This window comes from Protopterus annectens, chromosome 4.part0 (assembly GCF_019279795.1).
Source record: "Protopterus annectens isolate FY-2018-M chromosome 4.part0, PAN1.0, whole genome shotgun sequence".
Lineage (NCBI taxonomy): Eukaryota > Metazoa > Chordata > Ceratodontiformes > Protopteridae > Protopterus > Protopterus annectens.
Genome location: NC_056733.1, coordinates 115,905,719 through 115,933,360, shown reverse-complemented (window position 1 = coordinate 115,933,360; position 27,642 = coordinate 115,905,719). Strand labels below are relative to the sequence as shown.

The 27,642-nt window shown below is 44.4% G+C and overlaps 1 protein-coding gene across 1 annotated transcript in view; it reads left to right on the top strand.

Annotated features, from left to right (window-relative positions):
- LOC122800223 (protein NO VEIN-like) overlaps positions 1–27,642 on the top strand; it is a 1,589,974-nt gene that overhangs the window by 682,395 nt on the left and 879,937 nt on the right. Inside the window, exon 11 of the mRNA XM_044069716.1 lies at positions 26,221–26,324. Within this exon, the coding sequence (XP_043925651.1) occupies positions 26,221–26,324 (104 nt within the window). The remainder of the gene's footprint in view (positions 1–26,220; positions 26,325–27,642) is intronic.

The following is a 27,642-nucleotide window of genomic DNA, read 5'->3' as shown; positions in this document are numbered from 1 at the left end:
TGAGTCGGTGTTCCTGAAGGCCTTCGGGGCTCTGCCCTCCACCTCCTGGGTGTCTCCGCCCTTCGATGAGCTCTCGGATTTGATCTGTCGAAGGGCGTGGGAACACCCAGACTCTGTGGAACCGGTGCCTGCTTGTCCGAATAAGTTCCTCTCGGCACCCCCTGAAAAAGAGTTTCTAACTAAAGGTGTGGCTGTAGATGCTTTGGTGGTGGCATCTGCTACCCAGCAAGACATAGCAGAGACTTTGACGTCCGTCCATCCTCCTAATAAGGAGTCTAGGAGCATGGATCGGTACGGAAAGTGCACCCTCAGTTCAGCGGCCTTTACACTGAGGTCCTTGAACTACCTTACGCACTTTACCAGATTTCAGAGGGATCTGATTAAAGAGCTATCCGATACCCTCTTGGGTAACCTGCCTGAGGAGCTGGCCCAGACGGTTGGCTCTCAGCTGGCTACAATGTCGTCCATCTCGAACTCGTCCATGAGGCTCATTTCTTATGCGGCCGAAGGGGCGAGTAGAGCGGCGGGTACAGGCATTGCTCTACGGAGACAAGCCTGGCTCCGCCTGTGTCATTTCGCGGAGGCCTTTAAGTCTTCCTTTGCCGACGCCCCCTTTGATGGGTCCTCTCTGGACCCCAGGTAAAGGACACACTAACCCGCTGTGAGCAGGAGGGTAAGACTCTGACTGCCGTAGGGGCACGATTTTCCACTCCCTTTCGGCCTTATCCCAAGGCTAAAAGAGGAGGGAAAATGTGGTTCCGTAGATCTCAGAAGCCTTACCCTTCTCAGCAGGAGGATTCCCCTTCCAGAGGCAGGGGAGGGGGAAATTCTTCCGGAAGACGCCGTCCCAGAGGCGGCAGAAGCCCTCGCAACACTGGAGACCGCGAGTCCTTTCGTGGCTCTTCAGCCTTTCATAGTCCCTGAGGGATTGCCCGGCTGTGCAGCTCCGGAGCCAGTCGGGGTCGCTCGAAGCACCTAAAAGCCTGGGAAGGTATCACTCAGGACCGATGGGTGCTTCGAATTATCGCTGGAGGTTACTCCATCCCATTCTCTCATTCCCCCCCCCCCCCCCAGTCCAAAAAATTCCCGGACCCGCCACCCAGTCAGCGGGATACTGCAGCCTCAGAAGTTTCAAAGCTGCTGCAAAAAAGAGTCATCCAACCGGTCCCCACAGACCAGATCGGATTAGGGACTTACTCAAGATTCTTTTTGGTGCCAAAAAAGACCGGGGACTTGAGGCCCATTTTGGACCTCAGCATCCTAAACCGTTCAGTCAGAAAGTCCAAGTTCCGAATGGTCACCCTACAAACCATTCTCCCATTGCTGGAGAAGGGTGTTTGGATGTGCTCCATAGATCTCAAGGACGCTTATCATATCATGGTACATCAAGCGTCCAGGAGACATTTGCGCTTCAGCCTAGGAGACAGTCATTTTCAGTTCCGTGCGCTGCCCTTTGGTCTCACCACAGCCCCCAGGGTGTTCACCAAGTGTTTGGCAGTCGTGACTGCTCACCTGAGAAGTCTAGGATTCCAGGTGTTTCCATATCTAGACGACTGGCTCCTAACTGCCACCTCCAGGCATCTACTACTGCAGAGCCTTCAAGCCACTATATCACTGGGCAGTTCCCTTGGAATCACCTTCAATTGGCCAAAGTCTGTGTTGCTGCCATCTCAACGAATAAGATTCATAGGGGTAGAGATAGACTCAAACCGAATGCGGGTCTATCTACCGACAGACAGAATACAAACCATACAGACTCAAGTTCGAGCCTTACTTCCCAGATCCAAAGCTCCAGCCAGGATGGTCCTGCAGCTATTGGGATCCATGTCCGCCACGGTTCTTCTAGTCCCCTTGGCAAGGTTGCACATGAGAATTCTCCAGTGGCTTCTTTCAGCTCAGTGGTCCTTTCAGGAACTCCCCCTCAGTCACCTCGTATGGATCACGGAATCTTGCAAACGGGACCTTCGCTGGTGGCTAGTGCCCTCCAATTTGGATCAGGGACGACCCTTTGTTCTTCCTCCTCCGGCGGCCACTTTGACCACGGACGCCTCCCAGATGGGGTGGGGGGGGGCATTCCCTGGGCAGGTCAGTCCAAGGCAAATGGCACCCGGAAGAGACTTTACTTCATATCAACATCTTAGAAATGAGGGCAGTACTTCTGTCCCTTCAAGCCCTTCACGATTATCTCCCTCAGGGCGTAATTGCTGTTCACTCAGACAACATGTCAGTTGTCTGGTACCTGAACAAACAGGGAGGGACCAGATCCTATCCTCTTTGCAGAGAAGCCATGAGAGTTTGGGAATGGGCAGTCTCGACCAAACGCTTCCTAGTGGCTACTCACATACCGGGCAAGTCCAATGTGATAGCCAACAGATTGAGCAGAACCATCCTCTCTCCTCACGAATGGTCACTGAATATGACAGTTGCAAGTCAGATTTTCAGCAAATGGGGAGTTCCGTGTTGCGACCTTTTCGCGACTTCTCTGAATGCCAAGTGCAAAGAATTCTTCTCCCTAACCCCGGCTCCGGGGAAGAGCCCCATGGACGCACTAGTCCGTCCTTGGCCCACCGGTTTGCTTTATGCCTTCCCTCCAGTTCCTCTCCTTCCCAGGGTGATTCAAAAGGCATCTCTCTTGGGGAGCAAAATGATCTTAATTGCTCCTTACTGGCCTCGTCAAGTATGGTTTCCCTATCTTCGGAAATATGCTCTGGAAGGTCCATGGTTCCTGGATCAGATCCCAGACCTACTGGTTCATCAGTCGGGACTATTCCACCAGTCCCTACACACCTTAAAATTGACGGCTTGGCTCCTCCTCTTCCGACTATAGTCAGGAGTCATACTTTGGATCCAGATGTTGTACACATATTATCTTCGGCCCATAAGTCTGCTACAAAGAAACTGTATTCTAGCAAATGGAAAAGATTTGCTATTTGGGCTCAACTCCGGGCCTGGACCCCATTTCTATTCCGTGGCAGAAGTACTAAAATTTTTAACTTCTCTTTTCAATCAAGGCTCTTCAGTTTCTACCATCAAGGTACAATTGGCAGCAATTTCTAATTTTCACGAATCCATAGACCCACCTTTAATGAGCAACAGATTGTGTAAGACCTTCTTGAAAGGTGCTGCTCTATTAAGACCTCCGATTTCTCATCCTGCACCTCCATGGGATCTCGATATAGTGTTACGCCTTGACTTCTTTCCCCTTTGAACCGGCAGCTACATGTGATCTAAAGTTTCTATCATGGAAGACAGCTTTTCTGGTGGCAATTACTTCTGCCAGAAGAGTTTCAGAGCTTCAAGCTTTGTCAGTAAAACCCCCGTACTTGGTTTTTCACAAAGACAGAGTATCCCTCAGGCCAAATCCTTCCTTTGTCCCTAAAGTTTGTTCTAGTTTCTGCTTAAAACAATCGTTAGAGCTTCCAGTTTTTTTCCCAAAATACTCTGCGGAGTTCATATTCCACACACTAGATGTCCACAGGCAGTTACATTTCTATTTAGACAGGACCAAGCAAACAAGGAAAACAGATCAGTTGTTTGTATCCTTTGCAGACAATAAATTGGGCAAAGCTGTCTTAAAGGTCACTATTGCCAAATGGATCAGGGACTGTATTACTCAAGCTTATTTTTATTCTAACAAAGAGCTTACCGCCTCTGTCAAAGCTCATTCTACAAGGGCTATGGCTACTTCGATAGCATTTCATTCTAAGCTTGCTATTAGTGACATTTGTGCTGCGGCTACATGGTCTTCCCCGCACACCTTTATTTCCCACTACAAATTAGATGTGGCATCTAGAGGATGAGCTTCATTTGGTTCCACAGTGCTCAGGAGTGTTTTCCAATGAGCCACCCGGGATTTAGGTGCTAGGACGCTGTCCCATCAGTACAGAATGTAGGCGAGATAGGATCACATAACATCTTTTAGTTATGTACTCACCATAACTTTAGATGTTTGGGATCCATCTCGCCTACATTCCTAATAACCCACCCTCCTTCCCCCTTCCTTGGAGATCAGAGGATATCAGAAGGTCCGAATCCTGTTTCATCTTGAAACATCTAACAATGTTATATAAACAAGTTGTGCATGTGTGCATGAATGCGGACAAACAAGATCTGGGGATTAGTGGTGGTGCATCCTGGGATAAAGATAGCTCAGCCAATAAGAGGCCTCGCTCTATAGCATAAGCGTGCCGAGTCGGAGCCGAGGGATTGGCTCCGAGCCCATCAGTACAGAATGTAGGCGAGATGGATCCCAAACATCTAAAGTTATGGTGAGTACATAACTAAAAGTTCATAGGTGTCCGTTTGGAGTCAGTCAGATGGCCTCTCTTCCCGCCACTTGAATAAACACACTGCTGTCCCCAAGTCAATAAAGTGATCCAGAATTAATCTCTTCCAGCCTGACTGATACTGCAGGCATTGGGTTCCATGGCAGCAGACATTACCATTGTTCCGTTGGCTAGGTTTCACATGAGAATCCTTCAGTGGACTCTCTCGACTCATTGCTCCATTCTCCAACATCCATTTTCTATGCCAGTTCAGCTTAATCCAGCATGCAAAAGATATTTTCTGTGACTGAGTCATTCAAACCAGCTTCCACGAAGGCTGTCAGTTTGTTCTCCCCTTTCCCAAGGCCACAGTGACCAAGAACGCCTCTTAACTTGGGGGGGGCATTACTTGTGAAGGACGGTCCACGGTATGTGGCCCCCTTGAAGAGGCCAAAATGCATATCAGTGTCCTGGAGAAGAAGGCTGTCCTCCTAGAGTTGCATGCCTTTCAAGACATTCTTGCATCCAGAACAGTTGTAGTACAGAAGCGACAATGTGTCAGTCGTCTGTTATATCAACAAATAAGGGAGGAGCAGATGTTACTCTCTTTGTTGAAAAACCATGAGTGTGTTGCAGTGGGTGATTTCTTCCAATCACTTTCTAATAGCAGCGCACATCTTGGGGAAAGTCCAGCTTGATTGCAGACAAACTAAGCAGGTCTATCCTAATGCTTTTTAAGTAGTCTCTCAATGTCAAGGTGATGTAGAGAATTTTTCATCAATAGGGCCAGCCATGCAGTGATCTGTTTGCCTCTTCCCTTAACAAGTGCTGCAGGTTCTTTGCCCTAATCCCCTCTTCAGGGGTGTCACCGGGAGATGTTTTAGTTGATGATTGGTCCTGCTGTCTCCCGTGTGCTTTTCCATCCTTACCACTAATTCTCAAATTTCTTCATTTATTTAGAACTTCCCTGTGCCTGGCTTGGACACCTATGACTACAAGTCTTGGATTGCTTCTAAAACCATCTGGACCTACAAATCTGATATAAGTATTTTTTTTTTTTGCAGTGGCTCTAACTGTCGCAGTGCTATTTAACACTTCTGTGTATTTATTTAGCACTATTTTTCAGCCTGCTCTTGTTAATGAAATACCATCTGTTTGTTTTTGTACTGCTCTTGGGTTGTTTTAACAGTATTCTAATGTCTCCTAACTTCATCTGGTACTGCAAAAGCTGTTCTGAGCCTGCTAAAGTTATGAGTTCAAAAATATTTCTAAGTTTTCCAAAGTTTGTTTGTGTTATAGTTCTCGTACACTGTGCACTTTTTTGTTGAATATTTCTTGAGGTTAGTGAACTTGTTCACAAGGATTCCCAATAACTGCTGGAATTCCGACTTCTTTTGTAAGGTATTTGTGATTGCATTTGAGCTCAAAAACCATTTGTTTTGCATTGATGGTTTCTTTTACACTCTGGTGGGAGTAGAGCTGAATTCAACCCATCCAACCTTGAATCTGCTGGTGGGAAGTCTATTGTGTATTTATCTGATTGGCCTGAGGGATTAACTATGCAAGTCCTTCATCCTGCTGGTATGAAGGCCTTGAGCAAACACAGGTCCCCCATGCCTTGTAGATAAGCAGATCTCTCCATTTTAAAATCCTGTATAGGAAATGCTGTCCATAATCTCCCTCCACTCACAGCTATTCGAAGAGCTAACAGTTTTTGCAGTGTGTATTAACAGTGCAGTTCATCTAACTGGAACTGCTCAACATTTGGCAACTTTTGCCAAAGGTCTGGAGAGATTCTGCTGAAATCCAAAGCTACTGTTAAAATCAGAAACAAAAGTACTTTTAGTTCTCTCTGCACTTTGCTGACTGCATTTTTATCATTCTGCTGCCTCATTTTGCTGATTTTTACTGCATTTTTCTGCAGTTTAAAAAAGCTGTTCTCTTGCTTTAAGTAGCTAGTACATAGCATAGACTAGATTCAGGTATGCTGAATTTAGACTGTATTGTTACACTTGAGAACTATTCCAGCTATCTTGCATTAGGAAGGCCCTTCCTACACCCGTGTGGCAGAAGTGTGCAGTCTGCGCCTCATCTGAGTTGGAGATTGCTGGAGAAAAGCTCATTGTGTGCTCTCTCATTGGTAGTTTAGCTTTGAAGTGTTTAATTTCACCTGTATTTAAGCCTTGTGTTTGTGTATAGCTGTGCACTGTGCAACAGGGTTCACCAGTGTCCTGTATAGATGCAAACAACCTGAAAGACAATTTTCTCCTTGACATCTGTTTGTGAACCCTTCCAAGTTTCCCTGCTGCACTGTGGGAAAATCGGTTGTGCACTGAAAAGCGTTGCCATACTTTTCACCCCTAGCCTTCAGTAGAATAAGCCCTTTGGTTAATTCTTCAAAGTCTGGTCAGACTAGCCCATTCCCCAGTAATAGTTAAAGTAGAAACCTGCTGTAATGGACGGTCAGTTTCCAACCACTTCTCCAGCCAACCTGATTGACATAGGCATCCTGAGGCAATGTAGTAATTGTCTTATGTATACTGACAACCACTTATTCCTAAAACAAACAAAGAGAATATGTGAGAGATGCAATTACGCTATGAATTTTGAAATCTGTTCTCTCACATAACAAACCAGACATTAAACAGGTTGTCACCACATACGCATCACCTCTGACATAAAACAAGGTCACAACACGTAAACTCATATACATGGAGGTACTCAATAGAAGCCTACCAAAAGATCAGAGACCTCCAAACGCAAACCACTTGTGCACACTGCAAAGCAGATAGAATCCACTACACATAGCAACACAGACAGTGTCTCGGCAAATTAGTCCTGGTCATAGCTGACACCACAGTGGGAGAGACAGATGTCCCCCTCACCAGGTTGAACAAGGAGAAGGTCATGGTCAGCTGTCTTGTCAGGTGCCAGAATCCATCAAATCACGCACACACTCAAATCACTCAATAACAATTACTGTAATGACTCTTTCATAGTACACGTTGGGGTGAATGACTTGAGATGTACCTCTCTGGACTATATGAAGGGAACCATGACTGGACTCTTAGATTGTGTCCCAGGCTGGTATGTCCCTAGCCCTCAGTAGCATTCTAACTTCACCCAGGATGATGCCACAATATAGACAAAAAATGATTGGCTTCAACAATTGGCTTAGCTTTTGGTATCAATGCAGGGGGATCCAGTATCTGTCAGCCTAGGAAGACATGGTTGATGGACCACGCTTCTGTGCCAGAAATGGTCTTCACCTGTCTCCTGTAGGCTTTCAGATACTGCCAAAGGCACTTGCCTCCCCTCAAATGTGAAAACCACATAATTTCCGATGTAAAACTTTCACTTGAGACAAACTCAGGGTTATGCTGCTTAATGCTAGAAGCCTAAATAGGAAATGACACTCCCTGAAAACACTGCTCACCTTGGAAGATGCTGACGTTTGTGCAGTCACTAAGACATGCTTCAAGGCCGCAGAGAGCACCCCTGCCGTGCAGGGCTAGAATGCCTTCTACACGTGCAGACCCCAAAACCAGTGTGAAAGAACCAAAAGTGGAGGTGCATCCATATTTATTAAAGCCAAATACACCTCAAGACTGGTTAAACAGTACAACTCTCTTGAGCTCCTCCAGGTCCCCCACCATGATCAAAGAAATGCACACTGCCTACTTGGACTTAATAGAGTCACCAACTTTTCAGCCAAACACTTTGGTCATGGGAGATTTCAACTATCTTTCCATTGATTGAGTGACATACACTGGCACAAACTTACGGTGAGGTTCCTTGACTTTGTCAATACAAATGTCCTGGAACAGCTAGTGTGCACCTCCACAAAGATATCAAATGTTGTAGAAAGTACTTGCCAGTGGGTGGGGGGGGGGGTCACTGCACTACTCCCTGTGTGTTGCCCTCCCTGATAAGGTCAAACCATAAATCTGTCACGTTTGAAATAATGATCAGACCTGACACCCCCACAGGAGCAAAAAAACTGAATAAATTCTACAAAACGAACTACAGCCTACTTAGGAGATGGTATAAAAAGTTTCGGACCCTCTGCTAAAACAGCTAACAGTAACTGCTGTGCAGAGGAGTACACAAATGCCCTGTATAGCCACCTAAACAACTATGTAGAATAAACTCCCAATTCAGGTGAAGCAGAGCTCCTTAGTGACCCTTTTCATGGTCAGCCTAGACAATTGGATAGGAGACTGTAAATTCATGCCAGGGGTGGCAGCTATGTCCCTCATGGACAGGGGCGGTCTGTGCTGATCACAGACTTCCTCTGTGAATAACGACAATTAACCAAGGTCAGTTAGGAAACACTGGTATAACATGGCTAGGCTTGTAAAGGCCATAGGACTTTTAGCCTAATAATCTCCTATGAACCTATGAAAGCAGTTTGTTTAAAGAGCAGAGCTATCCTCCTTGCACTCTTTTGGCCTAGTCAGATTTGGTTCCCATTCCTTTGGCCTCATCTTCAATATCTACCCTGGTTTCTGGATTCTGGATCCTCGATCTAAGAACAGACTTACTGTCTCGCTCGACAGGCATGACTCATCCTGACTTAATAGGGTGCAAATTGACTGCATGGTTTCTCCAGTTCCACTGATTGCTAGACAGTCCAGGCTGCCCTCCCTGGTGTCTCATATTTTGCTATCTTCCCATAAGGCTTCTACTAGAAAGGCTTACAAGAGTAAATGGAAGCGAGTTGTCTCTTGGGCCCTTAGCAAAGGTCTGGACCCGTTTTCAGTGCCTGTACCAGTGATCCTTGAATTTTTTGCTTCAATCTTTAATGAAGGAGCTATCTTGTACTATTTTGAGTTCATTTGGCTGCCATTTCTAACTTCCATTTGGGTGAAAATAATCTTAGATGAGCCTCTTCTAAGTTATGCAAGGCTTTCTCACGGGAGCTTTTCTGCTTAGACCTCCCTTAAAAGAACCTTCTTCCCCTTAGGATTTAAATGCAATGCTTCAGGCCTTAACTCATTCTCCCTTTGAGCCTTCAGCCAAAGCTGACCTAAAGTTTTCATCTTGGAAAAACATTTTTGTGGTAGCTGCTACGTCATCTAGAGTATCTGAACTCCCATGTTCCATATTCAAATCCTCTTTATCTCATTTTTCACAAAGACATTCTGTCATTGCAAACTAATCCGTCCTTTTTACCTAAGGTAGCAGCTGAGTCGAATATTAACCAGATCATTAATCTCCCATTTTTTTTTCCAAATTTCTCAAACATTTTACATCTGTTGGATGTGCATAGATAACTTTGTTTCTACCTTCATAGAACAAAAACATTAGGAAATCTGAGCAGTTATTTGTTTCCTTTCCTCCTCCCAGATTAGGAAAGCCAGGATCTGAAGTTATATTGGCCAAATGTTGACTGATTGTATAACCTTTGTCTATGGTAAATTGCGTTTATCTTTACCAAAACCTCCTGGGGCCCATTCCACAATATCTGTGTCAGTTTCTTCAAGTTTTCTTGTCCAGAATATCTTTAGATTGTTCAGCTGCAACTTGGGCTAATCCCCACATTTTCGCTACTTTTTACAAATTGGATTTGATTTCTAGGAACAGAGTGGCATTTGGCTCAGTAGTGCTCTGGAATATCCTTTCTTAGGGTCCTCCCAGGATAACTGTAGCTGGGGACTCTGTCCCATTAGCTGAGGAATGAATGAAAATGACAACATCAGATTAAAAAGTTATGTACTCACCTTAATGTTCCATCTGTTTGTCCATTTTCATTCTTCAACTCCCCACCCACCTAGCCCTTACTTTTTGCCTTCTGTAGAGATGTAAAAGTTGTAAAGAAACCTCTGTTCCTTGTTTGAGCTCCAGTTTTCCTTTTTCTGTTCTGCCTCTGGTATTTCTATTAGTGGCTGTCCTTTTGTATCTAGGGGCAGCAAACTTAATCTAAGGTACGTTAGGTTGGTGGGGCATTATTGGTAAAGGGAGAAACTCGAGAGTTCTAGGATCCAGTGATCTGGTAGAAGCGGCCGAGTCAGATCCGAACCCCATCAATTGAAGAATGAAAATGGACAATACAGATGGAACATTATGGTGAGCACACAACTTTTTAATTTGATGTTGTCAGTCTTCACATAATCCTTGACTGTGGGCTCGGTTCTGAACCTTGGACCCCACTTGGCCATTATTTCAGTTCGCTCCTTCCAAAACTCACGAGCTAAGCTCTATCTATAATGCTCCTCACCGAATTACCTCACATCCTGTTTGCCGCGTCATAGCAACAAAATCTAATGTCAAGAAAAAATGTTTAATAAAGAAGCAAAGCTTTCGGGTCCACACCCTTCCTCAAACTTTAGTATTGTAGCTTTGTTGCTGCTAGCCTCCTTTTTATAGCAAGAACTTTTTTTTTTTTTTTTTTTGCCGTGTCAGTGTCAGAAACATTCTCTGATCTCTCGAGCGATAGCTAATTGTCAAAAAACTGTTAATTAGATTTTCCTATTTTCTTATATTTTGTCTATGATCCCTTATGTGTACTATCTGCTCCTCCTTTTGATAGTTTAGTTTGTGCATGCATGTGTTTTTCTCTGATTTACTGTTGGGTAGTTTTTTCAAGTACCGTCGTCGGTACTTTTCTTCCCTTTACCTTCGGGTACTCTTAAATACCATTTTTGGTATTTTCTTTCTTCTTGCTCTTTTCCTTTTACTTAGTTTAGGGGAAAAAAAGCATTTTCCTTTCTGATTTCTTACTGTGACTGGTTGTGTGTGCATGTGTGTATATTGTGGCCTTTGTTTTTGTAATGTCTGACAAACCGCCAAAGGCACTTTTGGTTTCAAGAGGTACCAGCCAAATTGTGATAGGGAGATGCCAAATTCAGATGCGCACACACTTTGTATCTGCCTTTGTGTGGTCCATCTGCAAGAGGACTGTGCAGTCATTCACAGTTTTGGCCACTGAACTCTAATTGATCATAAAAACAAACTAATTTTGAAATGTTTTCTTTCTTAAGAGTTTGAAGAGGCTTTATATGGTCTGAAAACTGAAGCCAGTTCATCATCTTCCTCCTCTTCCAAACCAAAGAAACAGTCAGTCCATTCCGACACCCTCATTGGAATCGCCGAGCAAAATTGCCAAGACTTCTGCAGTGCCGACAGCCTCCTCAGAACCGGTGGGCCAAAATATTTAGTCTTTGGTGCCAGCAGTGCCTATTTCTGCACCAACTTTTTCGGCGCCAGTGCCTTTGGTACCTTTTTTGATGCAGACTACATCTGTACTGATGTCAGTTAAAGGCACTTCCCTTTCGGTACCAACCAAGCATATGGAACTGAAGGACCCTTCACTTATTTTACCACATACCAGATATCCCCCTCAGTAGATCCTTTTGTGGACTGTTCTTTCATTCCCTTTTTGGAGAAACACCCACCAAAATCTACATAAGCTTCTTCAGTTTGATCCACTAAGAGTTTGTCTGAGTCTGATATTATGAGATTGGTGGATCAGCTCCTTATGGCGAGGGGATTACCTCCTTCCACTGTTCGTAGCAATGTTAGCTGTGGAACCTTGCATTCTTCCACACCACTGCTTATTCCTCCTCTGACTCCAGATGAGTTGTCAGAGCCCCTAGTACTGACCTTCCCGGCTTCGACTGTTTCGGTGCTGGTCAGAGGTACGTCTCCAGCACTGATGGCTGCCCTGAGTTCTTTGGGTTTGTCAGACCCAGAGGCCTCCCGAGGTCGAGGCTTTGTTGCCAGTTCCAAGGGGCAGGGTTCGACTTTGATACTTTTGGAGCCCTCCATGCCCCTCGGTGCTTTGGTATATGTAAGCTCGACCCTGGCGCTGGCTTTGCAGGTGGCCTTCTCGGTGCAGGGTGGGACCACAGTTCTGAGGATTCTGTTTTGGTTCCAGGCTCCCCTTCCTCTAACGTGGGGGGGGGGGCTGCCTTCCAGACCATGGAGAGGCCTTGTCCATTTTGGGCAAACAGTTTATGCCTTCCCTGTCGGACCAAACATCTTGTCCATCCCTGTCTCTTCTGTGGGACAGAGGACACACTTCTCTGGGTCAAACCACATTGTAACATCTTTGGATACCTCTGCAGAACACCCCTCTGAAGAGGTACCTTTGAAGAGAAAGTGCAAGAGGAAACACGTAGCCTCCCCTGATGAGTCCTTCACAGAAGATACCGATTTTGAAGAGGGGAAAAATTCCCTAAGTCACTCCTTGAAGATGCTTCCTTCAGGGACATTCTATAAATTCTTAAACAGAGGGGTGACTGGACTACCCTCAAGCCTTTCTCTGAGGAATTGGTATACCTGGAGGCTTTTCATGCCCAGCCCTCTACCTCTTGGATCTCTCCTCCTGCTGATGATCGTATTAACTTGATCTCTCGGTGAGCTTGGAAGTTACCTGACTCTATCGAGCTAATTCCAAGAAGACCTGACCATATCCTGTCTGCCCCTCAGGATCAGCAACACCAGGCCAAAGGAATTCCTGTTGACACCATGGTGGTAGCGGCAGCCACCAAGAAGGAGCTAGTTGATGAAAGTCCTACTATCCATCCTCCTATCAAAGAGTCTAGGACAATGGATAGATTTAGGGTGCACATACACGCCTCACTGACCTTTGCTCTCAGGTCCTTGAATTGTATGGCACATTTTGCCAGGCTTCAAAGAGATCTGATTAAAGAGCTATCAGATACTCTTTTGGGAGCAGTAGCTGAAGGAGTTCCAGACAGTTGCTTCTCAGCTCGCCACCCTAGACTCTATCTACAACTCGTCCATGAGGCTAACTGCTCATGCTGCCGAAGGGATGACAACAGAAGGGCGTTCAGGCATAGTGATCAGGAGACATGTCTGGATGCGGTTATGTGATTTTGTGGAGCCATTTAAGTCTTATTTCATCAGCACCCCATTTTGCCAGAACTTCCCCTATTTGGTCGCAAAGTTAGAGACTGTATCCAGATGTGAGAAGATCCTTTCTGCCATGGGTGTACACTTCTCCACTACTCAACAACTGTATTCCAGGAACCAGGGAAGTGGGAGGCTGTAGTTCAAAAGATACAAGGACCTTTCCAGGACTCGCTGACTTCCCCCGTGGGGAGTGATAATGGAAGATGCCATTCAAGAGGCAGAAATTGCCTGCAGTGTCAGGATACCAGGGAGACTCTACTTGGTAACTCCTGTCCACGCTCCTGAAAGGAGACCCAATTACCTTCCTCTGGAGGCAGTCAGGGGCCGATTATCCCTGCATTAATCTGCCTGGCTAAGGATAACGAAAGACAAATAGGTGCAGAGGATTATTACTAGAGGTTACAGTATCCCCTTTTCAGAAGAACCAAAAAGACAAAGAAGAATCCTGGACATTCCACCCAGTCAGGGTTGCAGCAGTCTTAGAAGTTCAAAAACTGATCAACAAAAGTCTCATCCAAGCAGTCCCACCAGACCAGAGAGGATCCGTGATTTACTCAAGATTCTTTTTAGTGCCAAAGAAAACAGGGGACTGGAGACTTGTTCAACTGACCGAGATCCAAAATCAGTCAGTTCAGCAAACCAAATTCCGGATGATTTTGGTTCAGTGTATACTTTCATTCTAGGAAAAAGACTGTTAGATGTGCTCAGTATGTCTTCTGAATGTATATTACCATGTAAAAATTGGTAAGCAGTCCAGGAGATTCCTGTGCTACAAGCTGGGAGCCAGTCACTGTCAGCACAGGACCCTGCCCTTTGGTCTCACCACAGCCCCCAGGGTGTTCACCAAATGCATAACAGTGGTTGCAGCTCACCTCAGACTGCTAGAATTCAGAGTGTTTCCATATCTAGACGACTGGCTCTTTACTGCTCCCACCAGGTGTCAACTCATAAAGGCACAAGATTATACCCTTATTCTTTGTTCCAGCTTAGGAATCACTATAAACTATGAAAAATCCCATTTAGAACCATCCCATCAGCTGGAATTCATTGGAGCTATGCTCGACACAGTCACAGTCATTGCATCTCTTCCCCTAGGAAGACTCCACAAATGATCAGATCACAAGTCAGCCATATCATTCACAGCAAGAAAGTAACAACAAGACTCGGTCTACAGGCTCTAGGGTCAATGGTAGTCTTTATCACTCTAGTTCCCCTGGCCTGATATCACATGCGAATTCTTAAGTGACTTCTGGCTTCCCAGTAGTCCTCCTTGAATCAGCCAGTGTCCCGTCTGATTATGATCAGCAGTCGATGCAAAGAAGACCTGAGTTGGTGGCTTTACTCCAAACAAATTTTGTTGGGCTGTCCCTTTACCCATCCTCAACCCCAAGCCATAGTGACCATGCTCACGTCCCAGATAGGGTGGGGGTGGGGCATTATCTGGGAAAGACAGTACAAGGCACTTGGTCCCAGCTGGAGGCCAGTTTGCATTTCAGTGCTCTAGAGATGAGGGCAGTACACTTAGCGTTGCAGACATTTCAAGATGCCCTCCCCTTGGGAATGATTGCAGTTCAAACCGACTATGTCGGTAGTCTGGTACATCATCAAGCAAGGGAGAACCAGATCTTACCCTGTTTGTAGAGAAGCGCTCAGAGTATAGCAGTGGGCAGTCTCCTCCGACCGCTTTCTAATGGCAGTGCACATTTCAAGGAGCTCCAACATGATTCCGGACAAGCTGAACAGACCCATCCTTGTACTTCACATGCGTGGGGTCTCAATCCACTGGTGGCAGACAAGATATTCCGCCTTTGGGGCCAACCTTGCTGCAACCACTTCACCTCCCATCTGAACAAGTGCAACAGTTACTTTGCCCGTATACCCCCACTGGGGGAGTTACCCAGTGACGCTCTCCTCCACAATTGGCCCCCTGGTCTATTGTATGCCTTTCCTCCGATTCCCCTAAAATGTCAGTTTCTAAAGAAAGCCAACAGGTCGAAGAACAGAAAAATCCTCATTGCCCTGATGTTCATAGTGTTTCATTGTTGCAGTCATTACACTTGGGTTATTCTGCTGGCGGGCTACCCGCAGTCAGCCCGAGTTCCAAAGTCTAGGTCCGGCGTCGGTTGCTGTCGCCTCTTCCCTGACGTCAGTGCGCCAGGGGTATAAAAGATGCAACAGACGCCATTTTCTTCAGTTTTTAATGCTGCGCGGTGCCTGAAGCAAAAGCAGTTCGCAAGTGCCGGTTAGCCGACTCCTGAGATTTTCGAAATAGAGTTTCAGAATGGAAGTCTTCAATAAAGCTAAGTACCCCGTTGGGGAAACTTTTTCTTGCTCCAGACCGATGTCATTGTATTTCTTGTGGGAAGCAAATGCCTCATAAGGACTTCCACTCTTACTGTATTCCTTGCCTAGGCCCTGACCACGACGTTACTAGTTGTCGGTCTTGTACTAGATTCAACAAACGCATTATTAAGCGTCGGTTTGATTTTGCTTTACGTTACTTTGGCCGAAGGTTTGACTACATAATGCCGTCGGAACAACAGACGACCGGAATTCATAAAAAAAATGTAAAGACAAGGAAAAGGACCGGCATCCGAGGTCCAAAACTGACGAAGCCTCTTCTAGGCCATTCGCCAGTTCTCAGTGAGGTGCTTTCATAGCCTTTAACACCCGCTACCTCAGAGCCACAGGCCGTTTCTGACTCCCACGTGGAGACAACTAGGCCTCTGGATACTCAAGGTATTGGGCCTACGGAAACTATTCCCTCAGATTGGTCCGGAGCCGCTGAGCAGGCATCGGCTTCTGAGGGTGTTTTCAGACCTTCACAGCTTACTATTAATTCCACTACAGCAGCCAAGGCACAGTCAAAGACACCATTAAAGACAATTAAACAAGTACAGCATTCTCCTGGAACAGTCATCCATGCCAAAGAAAAACAGATGCTTAAAATGGCCGAAGACTTAATTACTTTGATCAGGGGTTCCCATCCCCCTCCTGATAAAAGGCCTAGGCAAGACACTGACTATGATTCCTCTGACCAGGTTTCTATTTCCTCTGATTCCTCTTCGGATCAGGGCTATTCTCTCCCTCCCTATGAGGACTCTGATGCTGAAGAATCTATACCTTCAGCCTCTCCACCTGAGGATTATTCTTTTGGGGAAACTCTGCACACCATGAGGGAGCATTTCCACTGGGAGAGCCAGGATTATTCAGAATCCAAGAAAAGGCTCAGAGACTTTCCTTTACTGCCAAATCACAGGCCCCTGGCTATCCCCCTGTGCTTGATATTGTTGATGTTTGCTCTGAATCCATTCTGTCTCCTGATTCTTTCCCCCCTGCACCAGTCGAGCCAGACAGGTATTACAGGGTCCCTGACTCTCATAAATTTCTTTATAAAAACCCTGCTGCTGACCCAGAAACAATTTCTCAGGGTCCCAAAGGGGTTAAGGCTTCCACTGCAAAAATCCCTGTCTCCTCTAATAGGGATTCTAGAGCACTGGATAGATGGGGGGAAAAGTTTACACTTCTGCTACTTTAGCTGTAAGGGCTTTAAACTTCCAGTTTCACATGCTTAAATATCAACAGTACCCCATGTATTTGTTAAAACAGAAAATGCTTACAAACTCAAAGTCCTGATAATAAGGAAATGCAGGAATTATTGCATGCAGCTGAACAAGTGGGAAAGCATACTCTGCAATGTGGTTTTGATTCATTAGAGGCTTCTTGCAGAGCCGCAGTTACAGGCTCTGTCATTCGAAGGCATGCTTGGTTGAAAGAACAAAGTTTACCTGAACATGTTAAAGTAAAATTATTGGATGCTCCACTACAGCATGATACTTTGGTGTTAAGGTAGAAGAGGTGTTAAAGAAAATGGAGGATAAAGCAAAATCTATGCAGACAGTGAAGGATTTCTTACAGGTTCAACCACCTAGGTTTAGCAGAAACTGGTCTTCAAAAAATTGGCCCTTTCAGGTGTCAGACGCCCAAGAGGCAGATTTCAGCCCCAAGGCTCCTACAGACCTAAACAATGGGGTGCTTCTGCCCCCAAAGGAGGAGAAAACCAATCAAAACCTTATAGAAAACAGTCCCAATGACTTCCCTCTACAAAGGCCAAGCACTTACCTTTTGGCAGCACCCCTAGGGGGAAAGCTAGCACTTTTCTCACAAAATTGGCACATAATCACCCAGGACAAATTGATAATGAATATAGTTTCTCAGGGTTACAGGTTCCACTTTCACACCCTTCCAAAATCAAAAGGTATGCCGGACCTGCCACAAAACCAATGGGCAGAGGCACAAAAGGAAATTGCTGCTCTCATGGACATGGGAGCTATTCAAAGAGTACCACAGCAAGAACAGGGACAAGGATTTTACTCAAGAATTTTCCTGGTACCCAGAAAGGACAAATCCTGGAGACCAATACTGGACTTGTCAATCCCAAATACTTTCCTGGATGTTCCAAAATTCAAAATGTTAGCACTGCAACAACTTCTACCCATGCTGGGCAAGAAGGCTTGGCTAGTTACTTTGGACCTCAAGGAGGCATAACTGCATGTCCCAATCAGACAGTCTTGCAGAAGATACCTCAGATTCATAGCTGGCTCAATGCATTACCAATTCTCTGCACTGCCCTTTGGTTTATCTACTGCGCCTAGGGTCTTCACAAAATGCCTGGCACCAGTAATTGCATTTTGCAGACAGAGAGGAATTCAAATATATCCCTACTTGGACGACTGCCGTATTCAAGCAAGAGAGCAAGGACATTCTACTAAAGCATCTGGCATTTGTAAAAAGATTATTAATTTGCCTAGGGTACACAGTAAACGAAAATAAATCAAAACTAGTGCCCTCTCAAGAGATAATATTCCTGGGTGCAAGCTTAAATACATCTGCCAAGATGGCTTATCTCACGCCAGACAAAGGCAACTGACTCATTACTTTCAAATGATGGCAACAAAGACCCAGCTCCCTGCAAGAAAAATTCTGCAGGCCCTGGGCTTCATGGCATTCTGCATTCTACTAATTCCATATGCAAGACTGCATTTGAGGAATCTACAATGGTATCTAAAAAGTGTTTGGACTCAACATTGCCACAGCCTGGAAACAATAACAACTATAATTCCCTGTCTACAACAGGAGTTTCGATGGTGATCCTGGGCCTGTCACCACAACAAGGGACAGCCTTTCACCTTACCCACAACCAGGCAGACAATAGCAACGCATGCATCGGATTATGCCTGGGGGGGGCACACATGGCAGGAAAATGTATTCAGGGCACGTGGCCCAAGGGTCAAATGCATCTTCACATAAATCAAAAAGAAATGCTAGCTGTACAGAATGCCCTGACAGCCTTCAAGGATCTACTACATCCAGGACAACTATTATTAAAGACGGACAACACCACAGTTATGTGGTACATAAACAAGCAAGGGGGGGCACACATTCCTACCCCCTCTGCAGGCAAGCCATGACTTTGTGGAACACAGCGCTGACCTATCAAGTACATCTGCAGGCACAATTCCTGCCAGGTACGAAAAATACACTGGCAGACTAAGCAAGCAGAAATCTCATGGATCCTCACAAATGGAAACAAAATCCACAGGTCTTCAGCATGATAACAAGGAAATAGGGACGCCCAGACATAGATCTTTTTGCCTCCCCTCACAACTGCCAACTACAGAAATTCTGCACAAGGACTTATCACTCACAAGCATGGAAAGTGGATGCTCTTTCATTCAGCTGGCAAAGCCTGAGAGTTTATGCCTTCCCTCCACTGCCTCTTCTTCCCAAGGTGCTCCTGAAAGTCAGGTAAGAAGCCAAAAATGATCCTGATTGCACCATACTGGCAACGCCAGCACTGGTACCCAATCCTAAAGAGCTTGTCTCAAGGCCCAGCCTGGCCTCTACCTCAAATTCCCCATCTTCTGACTCAACAAAACAATCAGATTCTACACAGTCAACTCAGAACCTTAAATCTGGCTGCATGGCAGATAATATAGTAAGTCAGACCACACCTTTCTCTAAAGTTGTTATGGATGTCATTTTAGAAGCCAGGATGCCCAGCTCTAGGAAATCTTATGCAGAAAAATGGAAGAGATTCTGTGCTTGGAACCAGGCACAAGGACTCGAACCACTTGTTCCAAATATACCTCAGATTTTACAATACCTAACTGAGATGCTGGACAAAGGCCTATCCTTCTCATCTATTAAGATCCATGCCTCTGCCATGTCAGCTCATTACAATACGGAACCTCCTATTTTTTCACATCCACTACTAAGGCAGTACCTCAGAGGGCCAAGAAACATAAGATCCCCCAAGGAGAGCACCAATACCTACTTGGGACCTCAATTTTGTTTTAGAAAAGCTCACACTGCCTCCTTTTGAGCCAGGCAACACAGCTGATATAAAATTATTATGGAAAACTGCTCTGCTCCTAGCAATAACTTCAGCAAGAAGAGTCTCAGAGTTACAGGCATTAATGACAGTGGAACCTTTCATCATTTTTCATCAGGACAGGGTCTCTCTAAGGACAAACCCAACATTTATGCCAAAGGTGGTTTCCAGTGTGGCTCTTAACCAAACCATTCATTTGCCAACTTTCTATCCAAATCCCCAGAATAAAGGGGGAGAGACTTCTGCATGCTTTAGACATACACAGATAGCTATGATTCTACTTGGACAAAACAAAAGCTTTCAGAAAAACTGAGCAACTGTTTGTAGCTTATGCTGCAGGATCACAAGGAAAGCCTATCTCAAAGCAGACAATTTCAAAATGGATAGGACACTGCATTCGCTTCTGCTATGCACAACATGGCAAATCAGTGCCTAAGGGCATTAGGCCACATTCTACCAGAGCAGCAGCCACTTCAGCAGCCTTTCTCACAGGAGTACCAACCAAAGACATTTTAGAAGCTGCAACCTGGAGTTCAGTGCACACTTTCACCAAGCACTACCACTTACCTCTCTACTCTAAATCCAGAGCAGGCTTTGCCACTGCAGTTCTGCAGGGCCTGGTAGCCTCTCCTAATCCTATTTAGGCCCAGCCACCCAACCTCAGCTTTGGGATTCAACCCAATTGTAATGACTGCAACAGTGAAACACGATGAACATAGTACAGTTGTGTACCCACCATAAATGTAGATGTTCGAGTGTATTCACTGTTGCAGTCCAGGTTACCCACCTACCATCCCCCTTTTCATTGCTGGGACTTTTCTGTACTTCTCTATTCTATACAGCCTATGTGGTGTATTTGCTTGTAGATGAAGGAAATGTTTATTTTAGTACATGCTTGTTTTTTGGCAGAATTTTTTCCAGCCTTTCCTATTTGGGAGCACCTGACATCTGGGGCAAGAAAAACTGAAGAAAATGGCATCGGTTGCATCTTTTATACCCCTAGCGCACTGATGTCAGGGAAGAGGCGACAGCAACTGATGCCGGACCTAGACTTTGGAACTCAGGCCGACTGCGGGTAGCCTGCCAGCAGGATAACCCAAGTGTAATGACTGCAACAGTGAATACACTCGAACATCTACATTTATGGTAGGTACACAACTGTACTTTCTGGCCTCAGCAGGTCTGGTTTCCTTCCTATGGCCTCATCTACTTCAGAAACTCTGGATACTGAACCCAGCTCCAGACCTACTGTCCTACCTGAGGGACTGTTTTATCTGAATCTGCAGCATCTGAAGTTCACTGTGTGGCATCTTCAGTTCCCATGATTGCCAGGCATCGCTTTCTCACCTTCCTGGTTGAACGCATCGTTCTGGCCCGCTACAATCCTTCAGCTAGGAAATTGTATTAACATAAGAGTACCAGAGCTCTGCAGTGCATTCATCATTATTCTGGAGTGCAGTAATAAATCTAAAACAACTCGGTAAGATATACATTTTGTTTTATTTCTGCAAGATCTTCTGTAGGATTCAACGTACTGTCTCTTGCAGCATGTTCTTTTGAGTAGTAACCGTAAAAGGCACACTTTGTGTGAAATGAAGGAAAAAAATCTTATCTTATGGCTTTAGTTCACAGAATTTCATCTGTTAGTATAGTTCATAGAATGTTGGCAGTCTCAATAGAATGTTTTTAACCTGAATGATTTTAGTAAAGACTTTGGTTGAAATAGTTGTCAGGATATTCTGAGATGACAGTTTTTAACAGTAGCAAGAGTGTTTTCGTCTCTTAAAAAAATTTCCATTATATTGTACAGTAAATATGTGAGGGTCTGTTGGCCTCATATTCTTTTTCTTGTGTGGCCAATCAGATATTTGTCACTTGTCTGTGGTGATGTTTTTATGAAGAAAACTAAATGTTCTTTGCAGTATAGTTAGTCTTAGGTGAATTGGCTAGAGACCTACATCCACCTATCCTACCAAATTTCTTGTATTTTTGACTATGTTCTTTATATGGATCACTGTCGTGGTATTCACATTTGTGAATTCTAGCAAAGAGCGGTTTGGCATTTAGTCCGACTAACAGCTGTGTAACCACCCCACCTCGCTTCCCGAAGCGGGCATAGATTTGCCAAGAACCTGCTACCTGTTATTTTCCTGAACATGCAGACTGTGCCAGATAAGCTGTCAACTTCAGAGAGCAAATCTTCCGCAGAAGAGGAAGAGTCAGTCTTTTCCAGTTGAGGGTCTTACTCCTTTGATTCAGAAGGGTGAGGATAATCTTCCTTGTAAATAAAAAAAATTTTCCTTCCTTGGGATATGACTCAGATGATAATGACATCTTTTTTTTTTTTTTTAGTTCTCTGCCTGGAGACCTCTCATTTTAGAGACTCTCCTTAATGGGAATTGTTTTAAATGGGAATGTAGGATAGATGTTGAAGGCAGAAAAAAAAGCATATAGACTTTCTAGGCCTGAAGACCTTGAATTCACTCTTGGGTTCTAAATTTTTGAATGCTTGTACTGCAGCTTCTCCTTAACCATTAGTGCAATCGCACAGGAAGCCTGACCATTTTATAGGATGCAATATCCTTCAAGTCCCATGTATAAAAACCCATTTCATGTCTTGCTGTGGTATTTGTGGATGCAGCCCTGGTGTCAGAGTGGGTCTTTCCCAAAACACCATTATGTTGGGTATGTTCTTGGACTGCTTTCAGAAGAATTCTATGTTTCAGCAACCTTAGCATTCAGGACTGTTTATTTTTTTCAAAACCACATGAAGTACTAAGGGGAAGTTCTCCAGCAGGTGGTGGATATGTTTGGGTAGACCCCTCCCCATCCCTGCCAGCAGATCTGATGTTACAGCTGTTGAAACTCATTTTGTACAACTCTGCAGGTTGCAGACATGCTAGTAAATGCTCATAAGATGAAGTGGCTACATCATCTAGGGCTACTGGTCCAAGGCCTGCAATGGGGAGACATGCCTAACAAAGTATCCACCTTCTGACAGAGGATACAAAGGCAGAACTCTTTTATGCTCCTTTAAATAGAGAATTGATTTTTTTTTTGACATCACTCCAGGAGATTAACAAGAAACTGGAGGAGAAGTGAAAAACTATGGAGTAAAAGAAGAACTGCTGTTCCATCCACCCATTCAAAAGTATACAAGGAATTCTCCTACCAGAAATTGGCCCTTTTGCTGACATTAGATGAAAGGAAAATATCAAAAGGAAAAAAATGGTCTTTCAGAAACATAAGTGGCCTGGCCAGAATATGAAGCTTAGGACTCAGCAGGGCCCACGACTCAGAAAAGGAGCAAAAATTAGTGTTTTAGTTCTGCGTCCCCATTACTCCCTTATGGCTGCCTCTACCCCTGCCCTTAAACCCCTTCAGCATAGGCAGATGCCTACCAGAATTGGGGCATACTAATTCTTTTCCCATAAAAATGGAAATAAACAGGAGACAAACGGGTACTTAACTGCTTCCCAAGGTTACATTCTAAAGTTCTTATTTGTCCCACAATTCCAAGGAATGCTATTTGTGATCAAAAACATTTAGTGACACCACTTATTATAGAAACTGCTGCAACAGACTGGAGTAAAGAAGGTTGCAAAGGGTGAAGAGGACGTCGGCCTTTACCCATTTTTTTTTCCTAATGCCAGAACCGAAAAAAAACTTTCCCAGAGTTGTCAAATGTAAACAAGGTCCCACATTTCAAAAGCTTACCCTGCATGTCATTTTTGCTACTTCTGTTTCATTAGGCACCCTGATTTTCACACATTCCTGCATGTGAACCCCACAGATGCTTTCTTGGATTCAAGACAGGGAAATCTAATTACCAGTTTACCACCTTGCCCTTTTGGACTAACTTCAGTGTCTTCCAGAAATGCCATTTCTAGTGATAGCTCCTTAGAGTACCAAGGACATGGGTATGTGCCTTTACCTCGGCTACATCCCAATTCATCTTCAGACACCAGAGCAGATGCAGGTGGTGTTAAACTTCACTCTAAATTGTTTGTAAATTGTGGATTTCTTGTTACATATACTGAAATCCAGTTTCAACCTATCGGGGAGAGTAAAAGAAAGTATTTTTTTTGGGGGGGGGGGTGCTGTTTTTTTCCCTACTGTGAGTCCATGAAAAGCATCACTCACTAATGTGCATGTGCTTTATAGTTCTCACTGAAAGATTTTCAATTTCATTGCCTATTCTGACTTGGAGAAAAAAAAAGTTCACGTTTTGTGTGTTGCACAAAATAGATGTTCATAGGTTCTGCCACTTCTGCTTTCTCTATGGGAGAAGCTTCTTTTTTTGAATTTCAAAACAAAAAGAGCAAGCATCAAAATAATGGGAGCACCTAAAAATAAATAGTAAAGAAGTGGACAGAATGCTTGAGGCCATAGAGGCCCTGTCCCATTAAGGCCTGAAGGCACTGGCCCTAGGGCAGTGCAGTATTGGCTCTATGTCCTAGTTAGGTACTAGGCTGTCTGCCCGAAGGCATTTATAAGCCTAGACAGAATGTGTTGGCTTTCACCGCACCCTTAGATTAGTTCCCTGTGCCTCTGTCCAGCAGAGCCACTGAAGTGATCCCCGTGGTAAACTTTGTTTCCCATCCACTCGAGGTTTATTTTGAAGTGTGTTAGCGAGGAGCTCTGGCTAATGTAGATTGGAATCTTGTTCCAAAGCATGGGAAGTCTCCAGGACAGGAATCTATCCCTCCAGCACGTCCTATGTATTGTTGTGGTGAGGTTTAGATCCCTAGAGCATGTGGCTCAAGGGGATAAGTCTTTCGTTAGGTGGAGCACGCCCATCAATTCAGGATTGGACATGGCCTTGTATGTCAGGCAGAGATCACCTCTGAGTAGGCGGTATGCAACTGAGTACAGCTGGACTTTCTTCAGTCGAGCTGCATAGGGAATCTGTTTGAGGCCAGTGATCCTCTTGGTGAGGTACTTCTGTGGTCTTTCCCAGCTGTTGCAGGTGTCTTGTAAGGTACATCCCAAATGGGGCATTGTACTCTATGATGGGTCTGATGAGTAGAGGGGCACAATGACCTCTTTGGATCTGGATGCGAACCCTTTTGTGATTAGGTGGGCCACATAGAAGGATTTTCTAACCACTTTGGAAATGTGATTATCAAAGGTGAGATTACTTTCTACTTGGGTCCCTAGATCCCTTATTACGTCTTCCGTATTTAGGGGACTACTGCCTATGTGGGTAGTTTGTGGGTACTTAGTTTTTTCCAAAGGAGATGACTATGCACTATTTGGCGTTTAGCTTGAGGCCATGATTTTGACACCAGGTATCCATCTCATTGAGACCCTTTTGGAGGATGTCCGTGTCAGCCGGAGAGTCAGTTATATCCCCTAGTTTGCAGTCGTCTGCAAACTTGGTCAGCCATAGTCCTGCTGTGCTTGCCTGTACCTCTGAGAAGTATATGCCGAGCAGGAGGGGTCCTGGGACTGAGCCCTGGGGAACGCCACTTGTAACTGGTTTAGAGTCTGACCTAGCTCTCGCAACTCTCACCATGTGGGCTCCGTCCGTGAGCCATTTGGCAACCCATCTTGTGATGTAGGAGTTTATGTTCAGGCTAGTGAGCTTGTCTATAATACCAGAAAGGGGAATGGTGGTTTCCGTTCCTTCAACTGTGTGTACCCTTTTGTGCCTGACAAAAGTATGGTGGCTTACATTTTTCCATTGGCCTCTTCAGAAGCTATTCTCAGGTATCTGCTATTGACTGATGCATAGTTCAGGTAGTGAAGGAAGACCATCTCCTTGCAGAAATGCTTATGCTTTTTATTCAGGAATCTGTAACTGAGTCAGCAGCTAGTTATTTCAACCCCAAGTGACCATGCTAGGTTGGTTAATCCTCCTGAAATGTTTCTTATGGAGTAGACTAGTGGGTGTCTTTCTTCTCAGGCTCCCCTCTGAGGATGTGCCTTTAGGGAGCACTTTAAGTGTGAGGTAGAGAGTTACTATATTCACACTGAAAATACCTTGAGCGCTATGGAATCGATTTAACACAACACAGCTGCAGACCCTCCCATTTCCTCTGTTATTGAGGTAGGTATTGAAAACTCTAATCAGAGCCAGGTTCTCCTCTAGTAGTACCCAGAAAACTGTACAGTGGGGAAAAAGTCTCAGTCATTGGGTTATGAATCCCCCTTTCGTTTGGGGGAAAGGAGCAGAGAATTCAGGGCCATCATACTGCAGCCAGCTTTTTTGTAACTCCACTTCCCTCTGAAATGTAGAGTGACTTAAAAAAATGGATTTGCTCTTCAAGGGGAAACTCAACCTACATGGTGGAGAAGTCCCATTTTGCTGGTGTGCCTACTGCTGCAACAGTGAATTCTCCTTTTGCAGTGCGTATAATTGCACATTCCCCATGGAAGAGACAGTTGGGCAAAACCTTGCCCCCCAACCCCCGGTCTATCAAACTTGGGTCACTTGTGTTACAGCCAAGACTTTTACCAGCAGTGCCAATGCAGCTGGTTAATCTGACTGCTTTTGCTGAATTCACACATTTCTTTAGGAAAGCCTCAGTGAAAATATTTGTGCTGTTTCATAAGATGGATTTTTCAGATTAGTGCTGCAGGGTAGCAAAATAAATTGATAGAATGTGTAGATTCCACAGTAATAAATAAAGTAAATGTATGTGTGTTGAAGCTTTCTTTCAACATTTTTTTCTATAGTTTTCTCCACAGCTGAAACTGGAGCTACAAGTCGATGCGCCAAGTTTATTTTGGATTGCCTGGTGAAAATACCCACACGACTTTGTGTAGCTGTTATGCAGCAGGTTAGTTTTAGTTAACATTTTTTGTTTCTTCTTTATGTCAAACTAAGCTTATAGTTTGTGGATCCATTCATGTTCTACTACTTGATTTACACACGGAGGTGAAGCTTGGACTGTGTACTACCAGAAGCTGTCAGAGTTGAACCCTTTTTATTTTTTTTTACACTTGCTTGCTTGTTTATTCTAACATAAGATCTGCATAATGGGGGTTATGCTACCAGCTAGTACAGGAAGCCTATTCCCACCTTTCTCAAATAGAAAAGGTTATTTTATGGATTACAATTAACATAATCATTTCATTATTATTCTGGCTTTGCATGACTGATGTAATCTGTGTGGTGTAAGATGGAATACTTTGGTATTGTTGGTGTCAAACTTAGTTAAAATACATTAACCCCATTACATTTTGTCTCAGACATTTGAGGTGTACTCAGTCAGCAGTAACTGTAACTATTGTGGATGATTCTAGTTGCTTGCTTTTTTTTAAACTTTCATGTTTTAGAGTTGTGTTTTGGAGGAGTAATTTGCATTTGTTGGTTTACAGTGCCTACTGTGTGTGTTTTGTGAAATTAACTTGGAATATCTTACTGTCATTATTATTGCTACTATCTTTTTTTATCCCACCATAGTCATTTGTGGTGTAGCCCATCAACAAAGTGTCCGTGATTGCTGGGTAAGGGGCTGTCTTTGGATGCAGATAACGCTGCTACTATTTGCTCAAATTAAATGGGCATATTCTGGCTTTGCAGGACTAATATGTTTTTTATGTGAAGTAAGTTAGAACACTTTATTAGGGTGCTACCATGTCTTTGTGTGAAACAAACTTACAGTGGTTACTGTAGCCATTATTTTTAAACACAATCAGATATCTGAGGTGTACACAACTACCAAAATGGCTGTAATTGCTGGATGTTGAGTTGCCTGTAGATACAGGTAACTGATATTGCTATTGTTTGCTCAGGTTAAACATTCATTATTCTGACTTTGTAGGGCTGATTTGTATTTGTGTAAAGTAAGTTGGAATACTTTACTGTTATTTAATAGGCATTTCAGGTGTACACAGTCAATGAAGTGACTGTAATTAGTTGCTGTGGAAGCTGTTTGTGCATAAAAGGGATTTGTCCTTGTTTGATCACTGTTAAGAAGCCACTGATCTGACCTGGCAGGAGCAGTGACTCACAAAATATATGTACTGAAATCAGTATAAACGTATTACTGCTATGGCATATGCTTGCAAGCTTTTGTGTGTGTGTGTGATGGTTGCATTGTTTTTGATTAAGTTGGCCATAATTTCTTTCACTGTCTATGGTAATCTAGGCAG